At 46.9% G+C, this 21,572-nt stretch overlaps 1 protein-coding gene across 3 annotated transcripts in view; it reads right to left on the bottom strand.

The window, feature by feature from the left end:
* AGFG2 (ArfGAP with FG repeats 2) overlaps positions 1-21,572 on the bottom strand; it is a 1,592,250-nt gene that overhangs the window by 376,454 nt on the left and 1,194,224 nt on the right. For all 3 annotated transcript variants that reach the window (XM_069644975.1, XM_069644984.1, XM_069644992.1), the window contains one exon: positions 19,393-19,476. In XM_069644975.1, the coding sequence (XP_069501076.1) occupies positions 19,393-19,476 (84 nt within the window). The remainder of the gene's footprint in view (positions 1-19,392; positions 19,477-21,572) is intronic.

Genomic DNA, 21,572 nt, shown 5'->3' with positions numbered 1-21,572 from the left:
AAAGCATGTAGTCCTACCTAGCTGGGCCCAATTTTGGCCACATCCAGTTTTTGAGGTTCAAGGGACATGCGCCTATTCAAGATCTGTTGAATAGACTATCAGTGTCTGCCCCAGTCTCAAAAGCTTAAAAGTACTCTGCGGACCAGGAAAAACAAACCATCAAGCCATTCAGGCCTGCGCTGTACCATGGATGAATGTATTATTATTTGAAAGACCCCTTGCATTAAGTGCACAAATAAATCAGCAAGTCACCAAACTACTAACCTCTGTGTTATCAATTTGAGTCATCTGCCATACACCCAACCAGAATAACTATTGCTTGCGCGGCAACAATGCTCCACATTTTGTTTAATTTTCTGTGTTGACCATGAACTAACTGGTGTGATGAGTCAGAGGACATTGTGCCGATAACGAGGAGAAATAACTACACTCCCATAGATACACCATGGAAACTGCCAGAAATAGCCACAATACCCCACCAGTGTGCTACATTGACCCACTCAGCAGAATTCCCATCTATAACCAAGCTGCGCTTTTGCAGTTAACAGCAAAATGGCTGCGCTGGCTCCTTGGAGCACCATTGCATCAAAACTGTGTTTTGCAGCAACAAAAGGATGGCTGCACCATCTTGCCAAACACCTATTGGGCGAGTTGAAACAGTGGGCACACAGAGAAAGGTGCCAGTGTGTTCTTCGGTGCACCCAAAAGAAGCTAATCAAAGCAGCGCTGCTCTGCTGCTTGCAAAAATGTCCCATTGAAAAGGGAATCTTTTACACCAGGGATGCTGCCCTGATGCTATTTTCATCTATTCAACATCACATTGCTTTTATCCATAAGGGCCTGCTATGCCCATCCATATCCACATTGTACTTCAGCAGAGGAAAGCATGATCCCTGCATGACAGGCTGTGCCAGCCAAATCTGAAAAATCTAAAGAAACTTCACTTTCAGCCGTACAAAACGCTTGACATTTGAGTCACAAAATGTCAAAAAGGATCAATGCTTCAAAGAACTCCTAGCTCTCTGGGGCTATGTCAATTTCAGTGCATCTGTGATTCAAGCAAATTGCTGTATAAAAGGAACTGACTATCACAGCAGAACAATGTGGGAAGTCAGATGGAAGAACAAAATTTAAAAGGGAAATCCCAGCAGCTTTCACCACGTGTCAAAATGGGCTTTTGCAAACCAAAAAGAAAATGCCTGTTTTAAAAGTACAATGTTGAATACAAACGTATCCTTGCATAGCAATGTGAAGGGGGTTGTGCTGGGGAACATGTATGGGATGTTTTATTTAACAGGTTTGTTTTTGATTCAGAACAAAATAAAGGAATTAAAATGTATGGGCTGGATTTGGCAAGCTCCACAACAGGTATTTCTGCTGGCTAAACTGAGGCCTTTCCCCACAAAAAGAAGCCACCATAAACTTCTAGGATACAGGCATGCTAATTGCCACCTTGAAAACTTTGAACGGACCAAGAGCACTAAGAGATCCCCTGCCCAGTAGACTTTTGTCTGTGCTTCAGGCTCTTACAATACGATATTATGGGACACCAACCTGTGAAGTGGCAATACACATTCAATCAAACTGGGGAAACCCCCATGGCCAATCTGGGCTGAACAGACAGTGGGAGCTTGAAAGAAAATTGTCCCAGTTGAAGAACAAAGGCAGCCCCATTTGGCTCAAAAAGCTACTTGATGAATAAACTTTTAAGACTTATCTCTGCAACAGGACAGCGCTGAAATGTAAACGTTATACAGTTTAAATATGACTTTCGTGGCTTTCAAGTAAGATATCTTGGCTGTCCGTGGCATGTATGGGACACAAACACCAGAAACATGTGCATCATCGGGAAAGGACGTATAATGGAGCGTTAAAAATTAACAGAAACATGCCCTATGGTAATATGTACACACACCTAAAGTTATAGAAGTTTAAGTAATATATTTCACACTAAAAAGTGTGAAAAACTGGTAGACGGGCGAAACAAAGTCTGATACACTGTAAAATTGGACTGGCATACTCAGCGTGAAATACATAATCTGCCTAGGTAATTTGTAAAGATGCCAAAATTGTGGAAATGTATGATTTATGAGAAAAATTATTTTAGCTAAAATAACTGTGGGATGATCCTTTGCCTAGTAAACCCACCTCATAAATCTGATATCAGGTTTCTAAAAGTCCAATCAATTGACAGGAGGGCGGTAACAATCACCCCTGACCAATCCTGTTGTTTAGGGGCGTACTCAGCCAAAGCCTGCCCTACCATATAATTCTATGATGTCACCAGGCTTTATATAAAGGGTGGCTGACAGAACTCGACACGCTCTCTCTCCTGAATTTCAAGCGCCTGCGTTCCTGATCTTCTACATTCATTTTTGCCAGATTCCACTGCAAGGCCAAGCAAAGCTGACCTATCCCAGCAAGGCCTAGATTCAGAAAATCCCACTACAATCCCATTAACCAGGGGAAAAACTGTGGTACCCTTTTTGGGGGGCATCCTGAGACCAGATCTGCTTGTTGCCCGCTAGCTGCATGCCCGCTGTACCTCTGCTATCCAGCTGTACTTGTTATCCAGTATTGCACAGCTGTTTGCTACCTGGTGACCCGAGCTGTGCAGTGACCAGAACCCGGTTGACTGTTCCAAAATCCCAAATTCAAGCGTGGACTGAGTATTTACCATTCCATAGAAACACATAGCCTAACTCCTCTTGACCCTTTTGTCTTTATTCGACTCTCTAAGCAATCCTATCCATGCCTTGGTAATTTGTCCTACTGTTAGAATTCTCTGTGCATTTTGTCTGATATCCTAGTGTTTGCGCCATTCTTTCATTCAACCCATCCGGTAACTCATTAGCAATATTTTTAATAATTTAATTTAATTTCCACGCTAAGAGAAATGCAGCATGGAGCAGGTTAATGCGGCCGACTTCACCCGTTTCAAGGGCAGCGCTATCTAGCCTTGATAATCTAGCTTAAGTAAAACTTGTCTTTCTTTCCCAGCTGATTCTCTCTTTCGCAGCTTCATTTTGCCAAAATCGACCCTCCTTTTATCTTGCAAATATCATCCAAATCTTCAGCTACAACCCTCCTTTCACTTCTATATTGTCCCTGTGATGTGCATCTATCCCCCAGCCCAAAAACCGCCTTCCAAATCTGAGTATTTCACCCGTTTTTCATAAAAAAGTTTGTGTCATTTAAAAAGGCAATTGAGAAAAAAATGCAACTTTCCAATGTGTGATTTCGGCTGCATACTGTTCTTACTTTCAACTTGTTTTTTAACAGTATGCCTTTTGTTGAGAACTTGCCTTGCAATTGCCAGTGTTTATATATTCCTGCTACTGTGAGACATCATATTTGCATCATAGATTTAACCACACAATTGTCAATTTCCGAGTGTCATTTCATGCCATTGCAAAGGGCTTTAAAATCCGATTTGCCTCTTTTGCCTCCTAGAGGGATTTTGATTATTTGCTGCACAACATCCCTGACTCCCTGCTGATTCTTTCTGTCCATTCTAAATTCGATTCATAGGGGTTTGCGAGAGCATTAACTCAGGTGCTATCTACCCAAAGAGAAAAAGTGCTCCTATTCATGTGTGCTTTGTGTATGTTCTTGTAGAAGGTTAACCCAGTGTATTGCTTCAGTTTCCATTGTACTTATCACCCCATTGGTGATTGCTGCCCAATATTAAAATGTGTATGATTTCCTTTGAACTTTAAAATAAATAAATATTGCATTTTCACCAACCGGCCTGGTTCATGGTCCATTGTGACCCGGGGTATTTGAAAAGGGGGTGTGAGACGGGTTGTGTGCCATCTCAAATTGAATTTGCATAAAATAAAGAGAAAGCATTCTAATAGTGCGCTACATCCTAGGCTAAGACTAAGGTGTGTGTCGCCCGATTGAAATCCTTAACACATGAATAAAGGACTCCGATGCCATATCTTGTCTGCAAAGTTCCGACACCTGCATGCACCTCGCATCCAGAAACTCCTGGAGAGGTCTCATGTGAAGTCTGCACAGGCGGACTAGGCTGATGCAGGAGGACATCATGCTCAGTAGCGACTTGATGGACCGAACACCTCAATGTGTTGATTCGGGCACCTACAAAAAGCGCGTCCTGAGATGGCGTCAAGCAAGACTTTGGATAGTTTATGGAGAACCCCAACTCAGTCAGCAGATGTACAGTCTTCAATGTGCGTTTGCCCCCCAGAGAGCGGGAGCGCACAGCCAGTTGTCCAGGTAGGGGTATATGTGGATGCGTTGCAGAAGATGATTTGCCGCCACCAGGGCCAGGCACTTCGTAAACACCCTGGGGCCGATTTCAGGCCAAAAGGCATAGCCTGGAACTGGTAATGCTGAGCTTGAACTACGAACTGTAGGAACTTGCTGTGTTTCTTGTGAATAGGCGTGTGGAAGTGGGCGTCTTCCAGATCCAACAACGTCAGAAAATCTCCTTGCTCCAGCTGGCCGAACACGTGTTGCAACGTGACCATCCAAAACTTTTGGGTACTTGAGTCGAAGCAGATCTAGGATCGTCGTCCCCCCCCCCTTTTTATTTCGAACCAGAAAGTGTCTGGAGTATACTCTGGAGGCCCGTAGATGCTGGGGGCCTTTTCTATTGCTCCATTCTGTGACATGGCCCGCCCTTCCTGCAGCAGCTGTGGTCGGTGTTGTTCTTGTCACTGAATTGGCCGAATACGAGGACAACTGCGTTGGAACTCCAAGGTGTGCCCCTGTCAGAGAGCGTCCATCAACCATCTGCTCATGGTGGTGATCTCCCATGTGCCGACGAACTTCACCAGCCGGCCTCCCACCGGGGTGCATAGGTGGAGGCCCGAGGCCATGGCCGGTTCAGGAATGCTTGGGGTCGGAGCTCTGGCCTGCGGGTGGCACCGCCGCCATCCTTGCTGCCTTGAGAGTGACTCCTGTATGCTTCCTGAGAGGAGGAGCGTGGAGGTTGTTGTTACTGTGTATTATAGCCTTTAGAGGATTTTCCTAGTTTTCCTCTGGAAGAGCGAAAGGATGACGGCTGTCGCTGCTGCAGAGTTCCCAAGGAGCGTGCTGGCTCTGTGTCAGTCTTTATTGCTTGCAAAGATTCGTCAACTGCCTTTAAGAGGTTCTCCACATCGAACGGCATATCCAGTACCTTTGTCTGAATGTCCGGGTGGAAGTTGGTTGCCTTCAACCAACCTTGATGATGCAGACACACCCCGTTCCCCATCTGGTGGAAACCCATGCCCGTGATGTCCACTGCCAACATGATGGCATGATCCAAAACCACTTCCCCTGCCTGAATGAGTTCCAGTTCCTCGACTGTATGGTCTTTAGGCAGGAAGTCCAGAATAGGACCCAACTTGAACCATAGTTCCCAGTCATATCGGGAGAAGATGGCTAGGGCATTAGCTGCTTTGATGGTATAAATTATCCTCTTGCCCATTGCATCCAGCTTCTTCCACTCCTGGTCCAGAGGTACCATGGCTGCCGAAGAAGGGTTTGCTGAATGCTTCATGGCTGCTGCCGAGACCACTGAATCAGGCGAGGGCTGAGACCTTAAGCACCTGGGGGCTCAACCTGGAACCCTGTACTTCTTTCTCCAAACTGTCTCGTTTGACACGGCCGTACTCCGGTTTTTCATTAGAGCCTGGCCTTCCTCCCAGATGTTGTCCAGGAAGGGAACAGACATGATTGTCTTTTTCCTGGACTAGTTGGTATCGGAAGCCTTCTTTCTTGGTCTCCTCAGGGGCTAACTGAAACAGTTACGCGGCCCTTGAAAGGATCGAACTTCGTCGGTGGGGAGGCCCTATGGGGCTCATTTGCGTGCTGCGTCTACAAGTCGGCCGTGATGAAGCTGTCCACGTCGGTGCCCGTAGCCGTGGTAGCTGTGTCCGTGCCCTTGCCTGTGTGTGGGGTCTTTTCGTGATGAGGTGGTGGTGGTGGTGGTGGTGGGGGCGTTGGGGGGAAGTCACATGATGGTGAGGACCAGAGCCCCCTTTGGCTTTTCTCTTTCGCGGGGACGAGCTTAGCCTCGGAGGCTCCTGCATGTCACGTGAAGGTGTAGGTGCTGGAGGCATCCTCTGCTGGATTTCAGTGACCAGTGTGTGCAGGGTCATTAGAATATCCAGCTACACGTCCCTAGGTCTAGGTGTGAACAGTGACAGCAGTGCAGGGTCTGGGCTGACGTGCCTCCTCTTGCAAGCAGGTGACCCCCTCATGATTTGTGTAGCAATCGTCCTGCAGATCATGGTCCTTGTCGGTACTCAAGTAGATCTGCTCTATTTGGAGCCACCTGCTGGTCCATGTACCAGGGGTGTTCCACCAGAGGGGCTGTCTCCCTCCTTCTCAGGAGGCTGCTGGGTCTGTTTGCGGTCGCCGGGTCCTTCCTTGACCCCGGAGTAGCCGCCGCCTTTGGGCAGCTTCCGCAGACGTATCTCATGTCGGGGTTAAGGACACCCATGGATCGGCCATTACCTACTTCGCGGACCCACTCTCCTTCAGCGCTATCACAGCAATCATCGTAGACTTAGTCAACAATGAGGTTGTTTCCGCTTTTTTCGACAGTGCCTTCATCGACTGCGTTGACTTGCATGCTGCGAGGTCTTCGCCAGCTTCGACAAGTCCTCTTCAGACTTGTCCTTCGTCGGCCTATCCGCAGACACAGAATTTTGATGTGTTTGGGGACTTCCTCTTTGAAGAGGACCCTTTTGTAGGCAGGCTGACCCTAGAGGCTGATGGTGATCACCTTTTATTTGACTCGGGACCTGCATCAGCGGCGAACCCAGCGGTGCTAGTGACGTGGAGCTTGGCGTCCTCTTGGACCCCCGCGAGTGGGGCATCCTCAAAGGATCTTGACCTCCTAACGGAGGGAGTTCACACCTCAGTCCGGCCGGTCCATGATGAGGCTTGACTCTGCCCTGCAGCTGAGTCAGTGGCTTTGCTCGACTTGAGCCACACTGATAAGTCTGGTGCAGCAGTCTTTTTTGGTTTCTTCGAGAAACCTCAGCACCTCGTTGTGGTCTGGTTGCAGGCAATATAATCATGTATGATGCCGATCTTCCCCTACGACATTCCTTAATCGACAGTTTGTGCAGAGTTTGAAGAGGCTTCAACTTTCCTTCTTCTCTTCACTCATGGTTTAAAGGCTCGAAGGAGGCCAAGGCCGGGCCTTCTCGAAACTTTGGTGACTATTCCGACGGTGGATGAAGATCTTCACCGGCAGCGGATTCTCGCTGCCGGCGCATGCCCTGCTGCCGGCCTCTGTCCTTCGTCAAAGATAATTAAGCACAAATCTGTCAAAATTCGAACTATTTTGGATAAAAATCTGAAAAAACACAAAATTAGCTCAGAGAGCAACTTGAGGACTCCCAACACTGAAGTGTGCTGTAAAAATCTGAGGATGGCCACCAGGAGTGGAGCTAAGGGAGAGGACTGTCATTGGATGAGGGCAGTATGACCCAGAGGACAGTGATTGGTTTAGATGAGAAATACAAGTGAAAGTGAAACTTTTTTCTTTTACCGATGATTCCCAGCTTGACGTCGGGGAATATTCATGAGCATGTGAATCCATGCCAAACCCCATGCTGTAGATAATCTGCTATCACAGGTACGAAAAACACTTCCCAAATAGTGAGTGAACCAACCATTCAAATACTTGACGTTAGTTGTAAGAAATCCAACTCAAGGAAAGGCCAGGGAAGAGGGGTGTCCCCTTGTCAACAGAAAAACCCTGTTATAGGGAAGAAGGGCACTTCCCAGAGAGTGGCAGAACTGACAAGTGAGATAATCTTACTTGTAATTTTAGGTAAACTTCAACATTGAGCACGTTTTGGGGGTTTTACTTTTCACGTTGCAACCGTCTGAGAAAGGGTTGGGAAAGGTTGCAGACAAGATGCAGAGGAACATAGTATTCTCTCCATATAGTAGATTTTGTAGTATTTAGAGAGTGAGGGTCAGAATAGGTTTTGGACACGTGCCATTTTATTTAGACATCCTGACAAAGATGCTCTCGTTAGTTAGTTTTGATTGAGGCAGGGGAAACCCCTCAGAGTTAAGGCTAGTGAGGCATTTTTTCCAATCCTGTTTATTATTTAAATAAAAGCATTTGTGAAACAACCCAACACTGTGTCCGTCCCCTTACTCCTACCACTCTCACTGGATACCTCCCAATACTAAGCACAAACCCCATCTGCTCCATTCTGCCTCTCTCCCTGACCTGCTCTATCATGCATGATACGTTTGGATCCTAGACTCCTCCCGGCACAAGTAAAACAATGCTCTGAGCAAGTGGGAGCCACGGGTTGGTAGACAGGATAAAGCCAGTCACATCTGTAGAAATTACTTAGATTGTGCTGCATGAGTGGATGAGCAGCAGAACACCACTCACTGTATTGAAACTTTGCTTCATCACCCCCATAGGCTAGGGTGTCAGTTGGCAAGCAGTGAAGAAAAACAAGAGGCAACATGCAGAGGGGCATGACTTCCACTGGATGACAAAACGGCTGTCAGACATTTGAAGATTCAGAAGTGTGTGCTGGGCTTTCAGCTAAACAGGATCATCAATGTAAGCCTATGCATCAATCAGAAAAGCTAATGGAAGCTGAAGTGGGCACAATCAGTAAAAAACATTGATGGGGAACTAGGACTACACAGATACATTAAATGGGCTCAAAGAAAATAAACCAAATGAGCCAGTTACCCGGAAATGGCAGAGGTAGAACACAAAGATCGATGGGAGCACCAGAGGAGAAAGATGATATAGGAGCAGAGAGTGAGCAACAACAGGTTGAGTGGCCCAAGCAAGCCAGGGGGGCAAAAGAAAGCCAAGGGGAAAAAGTGAGACGAGGGGCCTAGGAAACCAGATGAGCTTAGAAGGCTGAGAAACCAGGGAGAGCTGTGAGCACTAAGAGGTCAAAAGAACAGAGGAGCCGAACACCAATCAAGGTGCGATATCTCTAGAAACATAGCCTTAAGGCGATGGGCTGTGCACCCATACTGAGCAAGAAAATCCTGGTGGACTGCTGTTTGTCCCTTTCCTACACCTACTGTTTCAGTTCTTCAAAGAGCAGAATTTTAAATTTCCTTTTTAAAGAAACCCTAGAGCTAGAAGGAAGGGATCCCATTTCCCCAGCCAGAAAAGAATATTGCAACGTATCACTTGTTGTGTGTTCTTTACGACAGCCATACAGTGCTTGGCGATGTTGGGCACAGCCTCGTAACTGGGACTGCAGTTGCTTCCATGATTTAAAGGACCATAGCAGTCTGCGCCTCACCTCCATAGTGTTATTGTGTTGGCAATGTCGTTAACATGACAAATTGAAGGCTACAGATCGGACTTCAGACGCTTACCAGGCCTAATTTAAAGATTTCATAGTCGTTGGTCTTTGAATGGTTTCGTTATTTTCTGTCGGATAGAACACAGTCCTTGTCCTTACACCCTTTTTCCTCTTAAATGCGGTGTGCCTCAGGGTTCAGCGATTTCGCCTTTGCTGTTCAATATCCATCTGATCCTTTTGGCTCCTCTCTTTTGCTAAATTTATCCATGCCCACAGTTGCCGGTTTTTCGCCTATGGCGATGAGACGCAAATCATTTTGCGTGTTGCTCAGAATCAGGGGATTGTGGCCGCTCACCTGAAAAACTGTGACATTTGTATCTGGATGCAGAGAAACTGAATTAAGCTCAAGGCAGATAAGAGGCGATGGTGTTGGGTGCGGACCCTCTGGCGGGTGATTCTGCTTGGTTAACAGCCTTTTGGCCCCTTACCTTGTTCCGCTTCCCACACCAGTGGTTATTGTAAATAATCTGGGCATACAAATCGCTGCTTCCATTTCTACAGCACCTCAGATCAAGGCTAGATGTAGCGCTGACTTTTATTTTAAACTTAAGCATCTCAAGAAGGTTATTCCCTTTGTGCCCCCTGAACTACATGGCTTGGTGGTCCAACTCTGACTACTGTAACGCAACCCTTTTTGCTCAGCCTAAAACTCTTCTCCATCATTTGCAGGGTGTCCAAAATGCGGCTGCCCATCTGGCTATGGGACTGCCTAAATGCGTTCGGACCTCTATTATGCTGCAGCAGCTCCATTTGCTTCCAATTGTCAGTTGGATTAAATTTAAAATCCACTGTTTGACCGATCTGGCATTTCATGGTCATGGAGCTGTTTTTCATTGTCCGAAAATCAAGTGTTAACTATCCATCTCAGAACCTTCGGTCCACTAACCAATTTCTGCTCCAGGTCCCGCACATTCAGAAATCTACTGTTGGAGGTAGAGCTTTTTCTGTGGCTGCCCCTGTGCTGTGGAATTCTCTTCTTCTATCTCTTCGGAACATTGATTACCACCTGTACTTCACAAAAGTCTTGAAAACGTTCCTATTTAATCAGTGATTTTCAGAGTCTGTCGATGGGTTTTCTTTCCCGTTTCTTCTTACGGCAGTCGAGCCCTCTTTTTTCTAATGGCCGTCTGCTTAGCACCATGATGCCTTCTGGCTTCTGTTGCACTTTACATGCAAATGTAACATAACAGAACAGCTGAAGGCATATTTTAAAACAGCCGATTCAGAAAAATATTGGGATGGAGATTTTGGCCCTCATAAGTTAGCCGGTCCGGTAATAAAGTGCTAGTAGTACTGTGTACCAGCACAATTATCAGACCGTACAACTTCAACTAAAATGACGGTATCACTGTCAGACAGATACAATCCCTTTGCCACTGGTGCCGGAGGCACAGTAAGCAGAAGTACCAGCAACCCACTAAAAACTTGCCAGAAACACTGGCAACACGGAACCAGCGGCCCATTACAACCATTGTTTTTCCCGGTACTACTGGCATAAAAATGCCAGATGCACTGGCATTGCAAACGAGGTGGTAAATGGCCCCAGGGGTGCTCAAATAATGCACAGGGTGCACCAATTCACCCTAGGTGCACACAATACAACCAGGAACCACACCCACTCAAAATGACGACACCCACATTCAGAACACTCCACCAAAACAACCATGCTGCCTCTCTCAGCGGTAGCAATGGACATGAAGGCGCTGCAGTGCAGCTGAATGAGCTGGAGCAGCACCAATGGCAGCGGGAGAGGAGGAGGAGGAAGAGGATGATGGCTGGGCTGCAAGTGGTGAGGCAGAGGGATGAAGCCATACCCCGGACAAGGGGGACACCCTCGGCCCCGAGCGATGGACAGATACATACCCTGTACTGGCTAAACAGGGAGACAATACAAGAACTACTGACCCTAATCCAGGCCGACATAGGGAGCAGGATCGGCATCCGGACAGCCATACCACTGCTGCTGAAGCTGACGTTGGACCTGCACTTCCTGGCCAAATGCACGTTCCACCACTCTGTGGGCCAGTTGCATGGCATATCGCAGCCTGCCTTCTGCAGAGATCTGGTGCAGGTATTGAAGGCCCCTCAGCACCATGTGGGCCAGCACATTGACGGCCCACCCGCCCTGGCACAAGGGAATGCCACCAAGGGCCACTTCTACACACTTGCAGGCATGCCAAAAGTGCTCAGAGCATTGGAATACACATTTTGAGCTGGTACCCTGACACGCCAGAGGAGCAGACATGTCAACCCTCCCGCTTTAGGTGGGAGACTCCCGATTTTATACTGAACAATATTGCAAAATATTGCTACTTTTCACGTTCTCCCGCCTAAAATAATTCTAGCCCCAATGCATGCCTATGGGGAAATTAATTTCTCCCTAATTCTCTCGTGAAATCTCCCTCCTAGGTGCCTCAGAATGTTGGCATGTATGGAGGAGGGTCACAGGAACCACCAAACAGTACAATTTCCTGAACGTACAGATGACCTGTGACACCGAACTCCACATCACTGAGAAACCTGAGGCATTTCTCCCAGGTTATTCCTGGGGATCCTTTGTTCAGGTGGCCAGGGGAGAGCCATCGCTCTTGAATCCCACCCTGGGGCGGACGAGCAAGGAGGATCACCTGGGCAGGGGGCATTTGGGGACTATGGGAGACACACCCTTGGGCGAGACATGGTATTCCTCCCATTCCAATACACCCCTGCCCAACATCCCCTGAGTTGTCATGGGATATTGTCAACAGAGTCCCATTATACCCCAGTACCTTTCTGTAAGGAAAAGGCGAAACCATCAGGGAAAACAAAGACATCCCTAAATTCCAAACTGAGTTTTAGCCCTCTTTTCTCAAAACCCATATTTCGACAACCCTACATTCAAACCCCTTTTCCTGACAAACATCTACAACATCTTTATATTTGTTTTGTAGAACACCAAAACTCCCATTCCCTTATTGAGATACCCAAGGACTGGGACAAAGAGGAGGCAGATGGGAGTCATGAGGATTACCCATAGGAATCCATGGGCAATGGATTCCTATGGGCAGTCTCCATGTTGTCCTGATAATGAGGTCAGGCAGGGAGGGACAACTACTCACACCTGACTTCAATCAATTCTAGCTGAGAGTATAAAAGCAGCAGCCAGAAACAGCATTTTGAGCGAGCTGGAAATGCTGAAGGGTGCAGAGATGCCAGAGGGAGACCATTGTGGCCAGAGAAAACCTAGAGGAGGAAATACTGCTTAGACACTGGACTGGTGAGCACATGGGAGGCTGCAGTGTGAAGTAGAAGCTGTGCCTCCAGGAGGCCAAACCAGGGGCAGTTGGGTTCACCTGATGGCAACCACATCAGAGCTCCTCCCCTGGGCCAAACCAGAGTCCATGCCTTTGAGGGGCATGTGGTAGTACCCTGACCCTGAAGATCCCCTTTTTTGCTCCTAATGCTCCCAAACTGTGATAGTGCCGTTTTGGGGAGGCGAGGAAGTGTGAGCAAAATATGCATAAATCGGACTTGAAGTCCAAAAACATCTATTTTGAAATCCTTGAAAGAGGAGTCGGAGCCTGACTGAGGGAGACCAAAGAGGAGTCCAGAGAGAGGCAGAGCACAAGAGAAGGCTGTACATCCAGGGGAGAGGCAAATGAGAGTGAGACCAGGGGGATGAATCCAGGAGGCTGGAGAGTGAAAGCCCTCTGTCAAGAGACCGCTACCGCCTAGATGCCAAAGGAGCTATGCAGGCCTGCCCAGTAGACAAGGAGAAAGATGGCATACAATGCTACAAGGTTACCTACGGGCCCTCCCGGGTGAACGGCAGAGTTGGGGAGGCGCTGAGGCGATAAAGGCTAACAGCCTTTTACTCCAACACCAAACAAAGACAATAAAGGGAGACTCCGAAACCCAGCCAGTGAGTTCACTGAAGCAGTGAAAGTCTGGTCTGTGGTTTGGAGTGCTTGCAACACTGAATGTGAACTTTACTTTATGAAACAAGTACCAAAAGGCCTTACATTTAATATGTTGTGAATTGAAGTGGTCCTGCAACGGGTCAAGCCAAACACTGTGCAAATTCAATAGTCTTCGATAGTTGATGCTTGATTTAAATTGGTCCGAGCCCGGCTGAGGGAGACTAATTGTGTTAAAAAGGGATCGGAGCTCGGCTGAGGGGGATGCAGGGTAGACCATGAATCACCCAAAAAGAATATCCTGTGAACATTGTGGAAAAGTGATCGGAGCCCAAATGAGGGCGATCCAAAGGAAACAAACATTTTACTATAGAGATCTGAGCACAACTGAGGGGATCTGAGTGAACAGTGAATCACCTAAAGTGAATACTTGTGAAAATCCAAGGAGGAAAATCTTTTTTTGGTTGCAGCAGGCCCTCTGAATGAAGAGACTTTGAAAAACAGACTTGCGTAAAGAAGGTCCTGATGCGAATGTGCTATGCTTGAGTGAACCGCCTTGTCCCATGCTGAAAACATGGGAAAGGGAGGCCATCGGCCTGGACATCCTGACATATCGTTTTTGAACACTTCTTTCTTTTGTCAATAAGCACCCTTGAACTGTGATCACTTGTGTCTGTCGTCTTACAGTTGATACAAAGGTTTCCTTATATCACACACTGCTGCACACCATTTTCAGGGTCAACTCACGCCTCCATGGTCCTGTGGAACACCACCCTTCCAGCATAGATAGCAGGGTACAGTGGACAAAGGACCTGGATGTTGGGTGAGTACATGGACTAGTACACACACACACACATTGCTTCATGGTGCACAGGCTGGAGGAGGTGACACCAATGCATCTACCACTACCTACAAGCATCAGACAGTACAACCAGTGCATATCCAAAAGCCAGTCCATGGAGCATGGGTGTAACACCAGAATGTTGCTGTGTCACTCATGGCAAGTACAGACATCGTCCATGAGGAATCTAACCAGCAACACACTAGAGGTAACAGAATGTAACACAGACCCCCTCCCCAAAAACCCACACATGCAGTACACCATCCCACCCAGGCCAATGAAGGCATGATCTAGCAAGGTGCACGCATGCACAGATGGCAGGGTGGGTGTCATGTGGCATGTACACATGCACTGTATGGGCATTTGTGTGGCCATTAGCATGCCACACGATGGGGATATGCATGCAGTGACCGTTGGTGGCTGATGCATACCCACCCACATCATACCACTCCATGGATTACAACACATCCCAGTGCATACGACTCAATTGCTGTAATGGGGTGCCTCACAGAGCATGGCTCACATACTTACCATGGCACTGGATGCATGGGGTATCAGGGAATATAATAACGTACCGTTGCAATGTGAGTCCAGTCCCATGCATGCCATGCCTCAACATCTGTCCACCCCTCTTGCAGGTGATTCTGGACATCCACTGCTGCCCTGGCTCATGACCCTGCTGATGGATCCACAGTCGCCTGAGGACGTGGCATACAACCGTGCCCATGTGCGAACAAGGGCAACTATCGAGCAGACATTTGGACTCCTAAAGGCACATTTCAGGTGCCTATATTGGTCAGGGGGGCACTTATGTATAGGCCAGAGAAGGTGGGGCAGATAGTCCTGGTCTGTACAATGTTGCATAATATCTGCCTAACGAGAAACATACTCCTGCCCCCAGTCCTCAACATGCCACCACCTGAGGGTGGAGATGATGATGTTACCGGTGAGGCACATGGTCGCCAGGGATGGGGCTATTGTATGACAGGAAATCATGGACAACAACTTCAGAGGACATCTCACCGTGCACCACCCATGAAATGACACTGTAAATAAGGTGCTCACTCAATAAATTCAAACACTTGAATAACGGCTGTCCATTCATTGTTGCAAGTGAAAACTGGAATATATTAACCATTACTACAAATTACAATTCAAACACCCTGTCCACCACCTCCTTCCCCACACACCCACCATCCCCTCCCCAAACTACCTCACTACGAACTGTCCAGAGTCTCACTCCCTATGCCTCTTGGCATGAAGACCCTTGCCATGGGCAGGCACACCCAAATATCTTTGGGAGCGGCGCCTGGGACTGCTTTGAGTTGAGCTGGCAGGGGTGGACGTGCTGGAAGGGGCAGTCCAACCCTTGAGCGCCCATGCCCTCCTGGTTGGCACGCACAGACATTGCCACTGACTTCGCCAGTGCCGACACGCCCTCATTGCCCTTATGAAGCCTCTGGGCTAGTTGTACGAGTGCCACAGTGCTATGGGCCAGGGCACAGACACAGCGGGGGCCAGTGGCCTGTATGGCCTCCCTGATGAGCTGTGCCTCCGCTAACTGCTGCCGTTGTATGTCAGGCATCTCCTTGTGTCAGGCCTCCATCTGCTGGATGCAGTCATCCATCTCCCTCCCTTATGGACGCATCAGTGGATGTGTTGGGCTCTAAAGGTGGGATAGACTAAAAGTGGGGGCGGGATAGGTGGAGTGCTAGGGTGTCTCATCTGTGTCCAGGCCAACATATGCCGCTTCAGCCTCATCAGAGGTGGTGCCATGTGAGGCAGGGGCATGATGGACGATGGCTGCTCTGGATGGCCGCCATGGCTGTGACACTGGCTGGGCATTTGGGGTGGACTGCTGTTCTGGTGCAGCTGGCTGAGCCTGCAGTAGGGGCTGGGCTGCCTGGGCTGGTGGCTGGACCGCCTGGGTTGGTGGCTAGGCCTGTGTGGCTGACGTTGACACAGTTGTTGATCAGTGGGTGGCTGTGAAGCTTGGCTGGGCCTTGCACAGCCTGTGTATGTCCCTGCAACGTCACCATCCCCGTCAGTGGATGTGCCCGTTAGAGTGAAAATACATAGCAGTTAGAGGCCTGTGTGCGACTTAAGATGCACTTGCAATATGCTGCTTGGAAATTCAGGCCACGGTGCACATGACACGTGAACGGCTGCTTGTTGTGTACAATGGTATCGCATGTGTTGGATTGAGCCCAAACCCTGTTTCCTATATGTGCACGGGGACTTTAGACAGTGATGTCACTGCTACTATCCCTTTCGCTGGCCTGTTTAGTGTTCGTCTTTTGTGTGTTGCAGGGCATTTTGGTGCGGCTCCTTATACTCACTGTCATGCCCTTGGGCCCAGGCCCCAGCCTCAACTGCTCCAACACTCTATGCCCTCCAGTTGCATGATGGAGCTGTAAAGCTGCTCCCAGGGCATCAGCCGGATGGGTGACACTGTTCTGACTTCTGTAGCCATTGATTCACAGCGGTGGGCTGTCAGCAGGTTCTGCACCCTCAGTCGCAAATTGTTCTACCTTTTGCAGCAGTCCCTGGATGTTCGCAGGACGGACCCCACCACAGTGACTCGACTGGTCACCTCCAGCCATATGGCTGACTTGTGCTGCTGGCTGGTGCGGCAGTTGTCCCTGCCAAAGAGGATTTCTGCATTGTCCACTATGTGGCCCGTCAATGCCATTAATTCTGCCTCAGAACTGTGGCTTCCTGAGTCGGACTTCTGGGACCCTGCTCTTGCTTCTTCCGGTTATCCTGGCAGTGTTTCCTGGAACGGATGCCTAGAGGAAATGCCCGATTTAAATTGGGTTGCGTTTTCCAAAATTGTCGCCGGCCTACTTGCAGCATCACAGAATCACAAAAGCATCGCAATTGAGAACTTTAATGAGGGCCTTTGTCCAGATAAGGACAATATTTTATGCCTGATGTCGAAGCAGATCATTATATGATCATCAATTTCCCAATGCACTATGGGGGTTGCTATGTTTGCTGGCATGGGGAAGCATCAAGTCCCACAAAACAATATGATTAAATGGTGGCAGGGCCCATACGGGAGGGCAGCTACAGCATAGTGATTTATAGCACATGACATGATGGAGCAAGGATTGTAAGCGTGAGATGAATCAGTGGCCAAATGAAGCTAAGATGTTAAAGAACTGTTACCTCGGATTAGTTACAAACGTCGCAAGAAAAGGAACTGTGCTGATTTAATAAACAACCCCTTGTTCATTATTCCATCTGGATACTCTTGTTTCCTTGCATTGCAAAGAAAATAAACTGACTGCAACTTGTTGCAAAACCAAAATTGCTGACTGACGTTTGTTTGATTTGAAAATGTGATGCCATGGTCTCAGATGGCATCGCCCGGTTGAGACAGCACCAAGATTGCTGTTAACTCCACTCTGAACTCTTGGTGTCAATCAGGGAGGTAAGAGACCTTTTGAAATATCTACTGAGTTATTTAAGTGAGGAGCTTCTCATGAGAGTCTTTTCAGGCTTACAATATACCTGTATGTCATATAGCAACAGGGGGTTAGATGCAGAAAGGTCCTGGGGATATTGCGGACTCCGATACTGGCAAAAGGTCAGGTCAGGTCTGATCAGAATATGGATATAGTATCAGAAAATCTGTACATTATGATGCATCCAGAAAACGGAAATTAATAGGTAAATGCGTAAATTAGAAAGAAGTTGCAGAAAAAGCAATAGTGGGATAAACTAGTAATGGATGGACCGGTATACGACAGAGTGGATGCGTTTATAAGTTGCACACCAGGTCAGAGACTCAAGCTGACTCCAGCCACATAAAATCCTATGAAAGCAAGGAAGGGAAAAAAATCAGTGACCCAACAAATTAAAGAAAACATTTCCTACCTCAGGCTGCACCTGGTAGTTTTTGCATTTTATATGACTGAACACCTTACATTCCTCCGCCCCCTTATTATTGTGGCTTTCCTTTTGTATGAAAGAGAAATGGGAAGGCTTTTTTGATTGGCATGGGGAAGCATCTAAAAGACATGTGAGTCTAAAGCAAGGGGCCTAAACGATTCGAATTACACATCTAGGTTCAAAACATAAAATAGACTGAGGGGCATCCGCCCTTCTCTATTTTGCCATTGATTCCGCTTTATCCCCAGGCAATCAAAAGAAAAAGGGCAAAGGGGAAACGGCTGAAGACTGACTTTTTCAGCAATATTAAGGCAACCCCTTAGCAACCTGTTCTATCCCAGCAGCTTACTCTGGAGGCTCTACAACTCCCTATTCTGCTTCAGCAGATGCTAAAAAAGCAAGTGTCGCAAAGTCCTGCTGCTTATTCCACGACCACTAAGGGAAAGAGACCATCCTGCTTTGGTCACATGCGCTACTCTATGGTATATGCTGGAAGAATAGGGCAAGCACACCTTCTGTGCAACCAGGAAGCCATCTGGCGAGAGCCAGAGGTGATCAGTGTGAAAACTGTATCCTGCGACATCCCATAACCATTTTTTATATCTGGTCATAAGCCAGCATTTTAGCAGGATCCTCTAGGGATGCCTTGGGAGGCTACTGCACTTGGTGAATTTTCAAAAGCAGGCGTACCGCCTGATAGAAGGAAAGAGTCACTTCCCTAGCTGCTAAGTCAGACAAGGATTTTCCTTTTATAATCTCATCATGAAGGGGGTTGGTGAGGAGCACACTTGATAAAATCAATCACTTTGGGCAACATCAAAGAATCAAGGGGAGGAGACACCTAGAGCTTTTTTTGCCGTGTTCCTCCTGCAGTCAGGAATCCCTGCCACAATTATCCTCTTGTTAAAGCTACGAGTTCAGATATCTGACAATATGGCAAAGGTTTTAGAATCCTCCAGCCAGTCAGGTCCTAACCCGAAGACAAAGTGAGCACATCACGCCAGAATTGAGGAGCCTGCGCTGGTTCCCAGTTCTAATCAGAGCTGAATTGTAGGCAATATGGATGGTCTGTGAAACGGTTAAACAGGGGCTAGTCTTCATTCAAGAAAAAATAAACCCCATTCATTTGCTGATATCCAGCCATCAATTCCTTGTATTTACATGTATATGCAAAGAGACCTGTGAGTTGGGAGCTATTTAGCACCATGGATTTGAAAACTACTGCCACTTGCAGAAATAGACCAATTCGAAACTTTAAAACATTTAAAACCTACCTCTTTTCTACCTACTTTCATTTGCCCACTGGAAAAATGTTAGCTCATCTGGAGCAGACTTCGATTAGATATGGACCAACTATTATCTAACACATGCGCAACAAAACTCTAATATAATATTCTGAGGGGGGTTTGCACTTTGACAGTCTCACCTGACACCATGCCGTTGGTCTGGAAGGGATTTGTGGAGGGCATTGTAGGCTGAGGAACAGATGCAGAAAATGGGTTTGTGAAGGCTGTGGAGACAAAAGGCACCACATCAGGTGATTATAGTGGGTGATTAGGTTTACATAAGTCATGTATTCATCTGCAACCTAAGAAAGAATTAAAGTAATAAGAAGCAATTTTACAACAGTATATCATTTATAGAATCACATCAATATTTGGATAGTCCCAGACGCAAATTAATAACTACATGTAGCCTACATGTTCCAAATATATACCCATATGTCTACATCATTTACACCTATGTATGGTGGGTAAGACCTATAGTTGTAATAGAGTGAACACGGTTTGAATATGTGTATATACTTAGTGAGCAACCTGAATGTAAAATAGGGTAACGAGCACACCCACCTCACCGTACACATATGAGTGTCATGAATCCGGGGATATAGTATAGGACACCAATCGGGGCACTTTGAGGATGTAGTAATGTTTATTACGGGACTGGAAAGTCCGGAACGGGTCTTGATTTTTCAACCATTAACCCAGAGAGATGTTGGTAGATGAAATTATACAAAACAAACAACTCCAAGGTAGTGTGTAAAAACCCTGGTAGACAGGGCAGTCCTTTATTTTAATATTTAATAAATAATACTTGCCTTTACACTAACAGCTGCCTAACCAATACATAACCATCAAGGCAGGACCCAGCCTGAAGTAAATCGGTTCTAAGATATGAAATGAACAACCGTGCAATGGGTTAACATGTGTTCAGCCAGGAATTCATGAGTTATAAGTAATACTGAATAAAACGTACAATGCCTTACCAAATCTTGAATCTGCAGTTCTTTGGTTTTAAATAAGAACTGAATAAGTGCAATGAAGCCTAACTAATAAAAGTTTCAGATACCAGTGTACTAATTAAGGCTCCGACACAATGCAATATGTCCTTATAGGATGAGCAAATACAATGTACACCAATTAGTTGAAAACCCTGGGCAGGGTGGTCTTATGTTATAAATATGGCATAAATATAGCAGCAGTTCCTTGACAAAGTTAAAACCAGATCGGAATAAACTCTTGGCTCTGTCCAATTTATAAATACTATGTCACCTACAGTTTCCTATATGTCCACATGTGTAGAATTCAGCGGGCAATGTAAAACTAACCGTGTGTGTGATACATTACTCAAAGTAATCGCATTTCTGATGCTTGTATCTGCTTAGAGTTACATGCTATGCATAGGCACAATCTAGTGGTATTCGCAGAGTATTACATTTTGTTTTCGAAACTCGAAAAGGGACTTCGACATGGCGAGCCAGAAATACTATCCATAGTGCGACGTCCACTGTACCCATGGTCCTTCACGCGTCGAGGTCCCTCACATTGTTTTGTTCCCGACATGAGGTGGCCCGAGTACAGATGTAATAAAGCAGATAAGAGTAGATAAAGCCAGAAAACATCTGTGCACCTTCTACTCCACAGGGGAAAAAGGGTGGGCGGATGTGAACCTAAGCAGATACAAGCATCAGAAATACGATTACGGTGAGTAATGTATGCCTTCTGAGGCTTGTGGATCTGCATAGATCACATGCAATGCACAGATTAGCAAGCAGTGTCTGGAGAAAGTGGTGGGTTGTGAGAAGGTACAGCAGAAAATAGATGTTTTAGCACCACTTGACCCACCTGTGAATCTGCTTTAGAATGTGTGTCATGCAGTAGTGCCGAGTAAAAGTATACATAGACCTCCATGTATTTACAAATGTCATCCAGTGGGACGTTTGCAATAAAGGCCGAAGTAGCTCCTGTGCCCCTGGTAGAGCGAGTTCTTGGTGTGAAAGGTAGAGTTTTGTTTGATAGAGAATAGCAGAGCTGTATGCATTTCACTATCCATCTGGAGATGGCATTCTTTGAAACGTGATCACCTTACCTGCCAGATGCTATGGAGACAAACAGTTGGTCTGATTTTAGTAGTGGTTTTGTTTGCACAGTAAAGAACCGCCCTCCTTACATCTAGCGTATGGAGGTTTTTCTCAGCTGAGCTTTGAAAGAAAGCCGGTAGCTCAATGGACTGGTTGATGTGGAACTTGGATATGAACCTGGGTGAATACCTAGGGTTTGTTCTTAATACCAACTTGTCTTTGTGGTTAACAAAGAAAGGGTTTTG

Source organism: Ambystoma mexicanum, chromosome 1p (genome assembly GCF_040938575.1).
Source record: "Ambystoma mexicanum isolate Mex_15411 chromosome 1p, UKY_AmexF1_1, whole genome shotgun sequence".
NCBI lineage: Eukaryota > Metazoa > Chordata > Amphibia > Caudata > Ambystomatidae > Ambystoma > Ambystoma mexicanum.
Note: the sequence above shows the minus strand (reverse complement) of the source record. Positions and strands in the feature narration are given on the sequence as shown.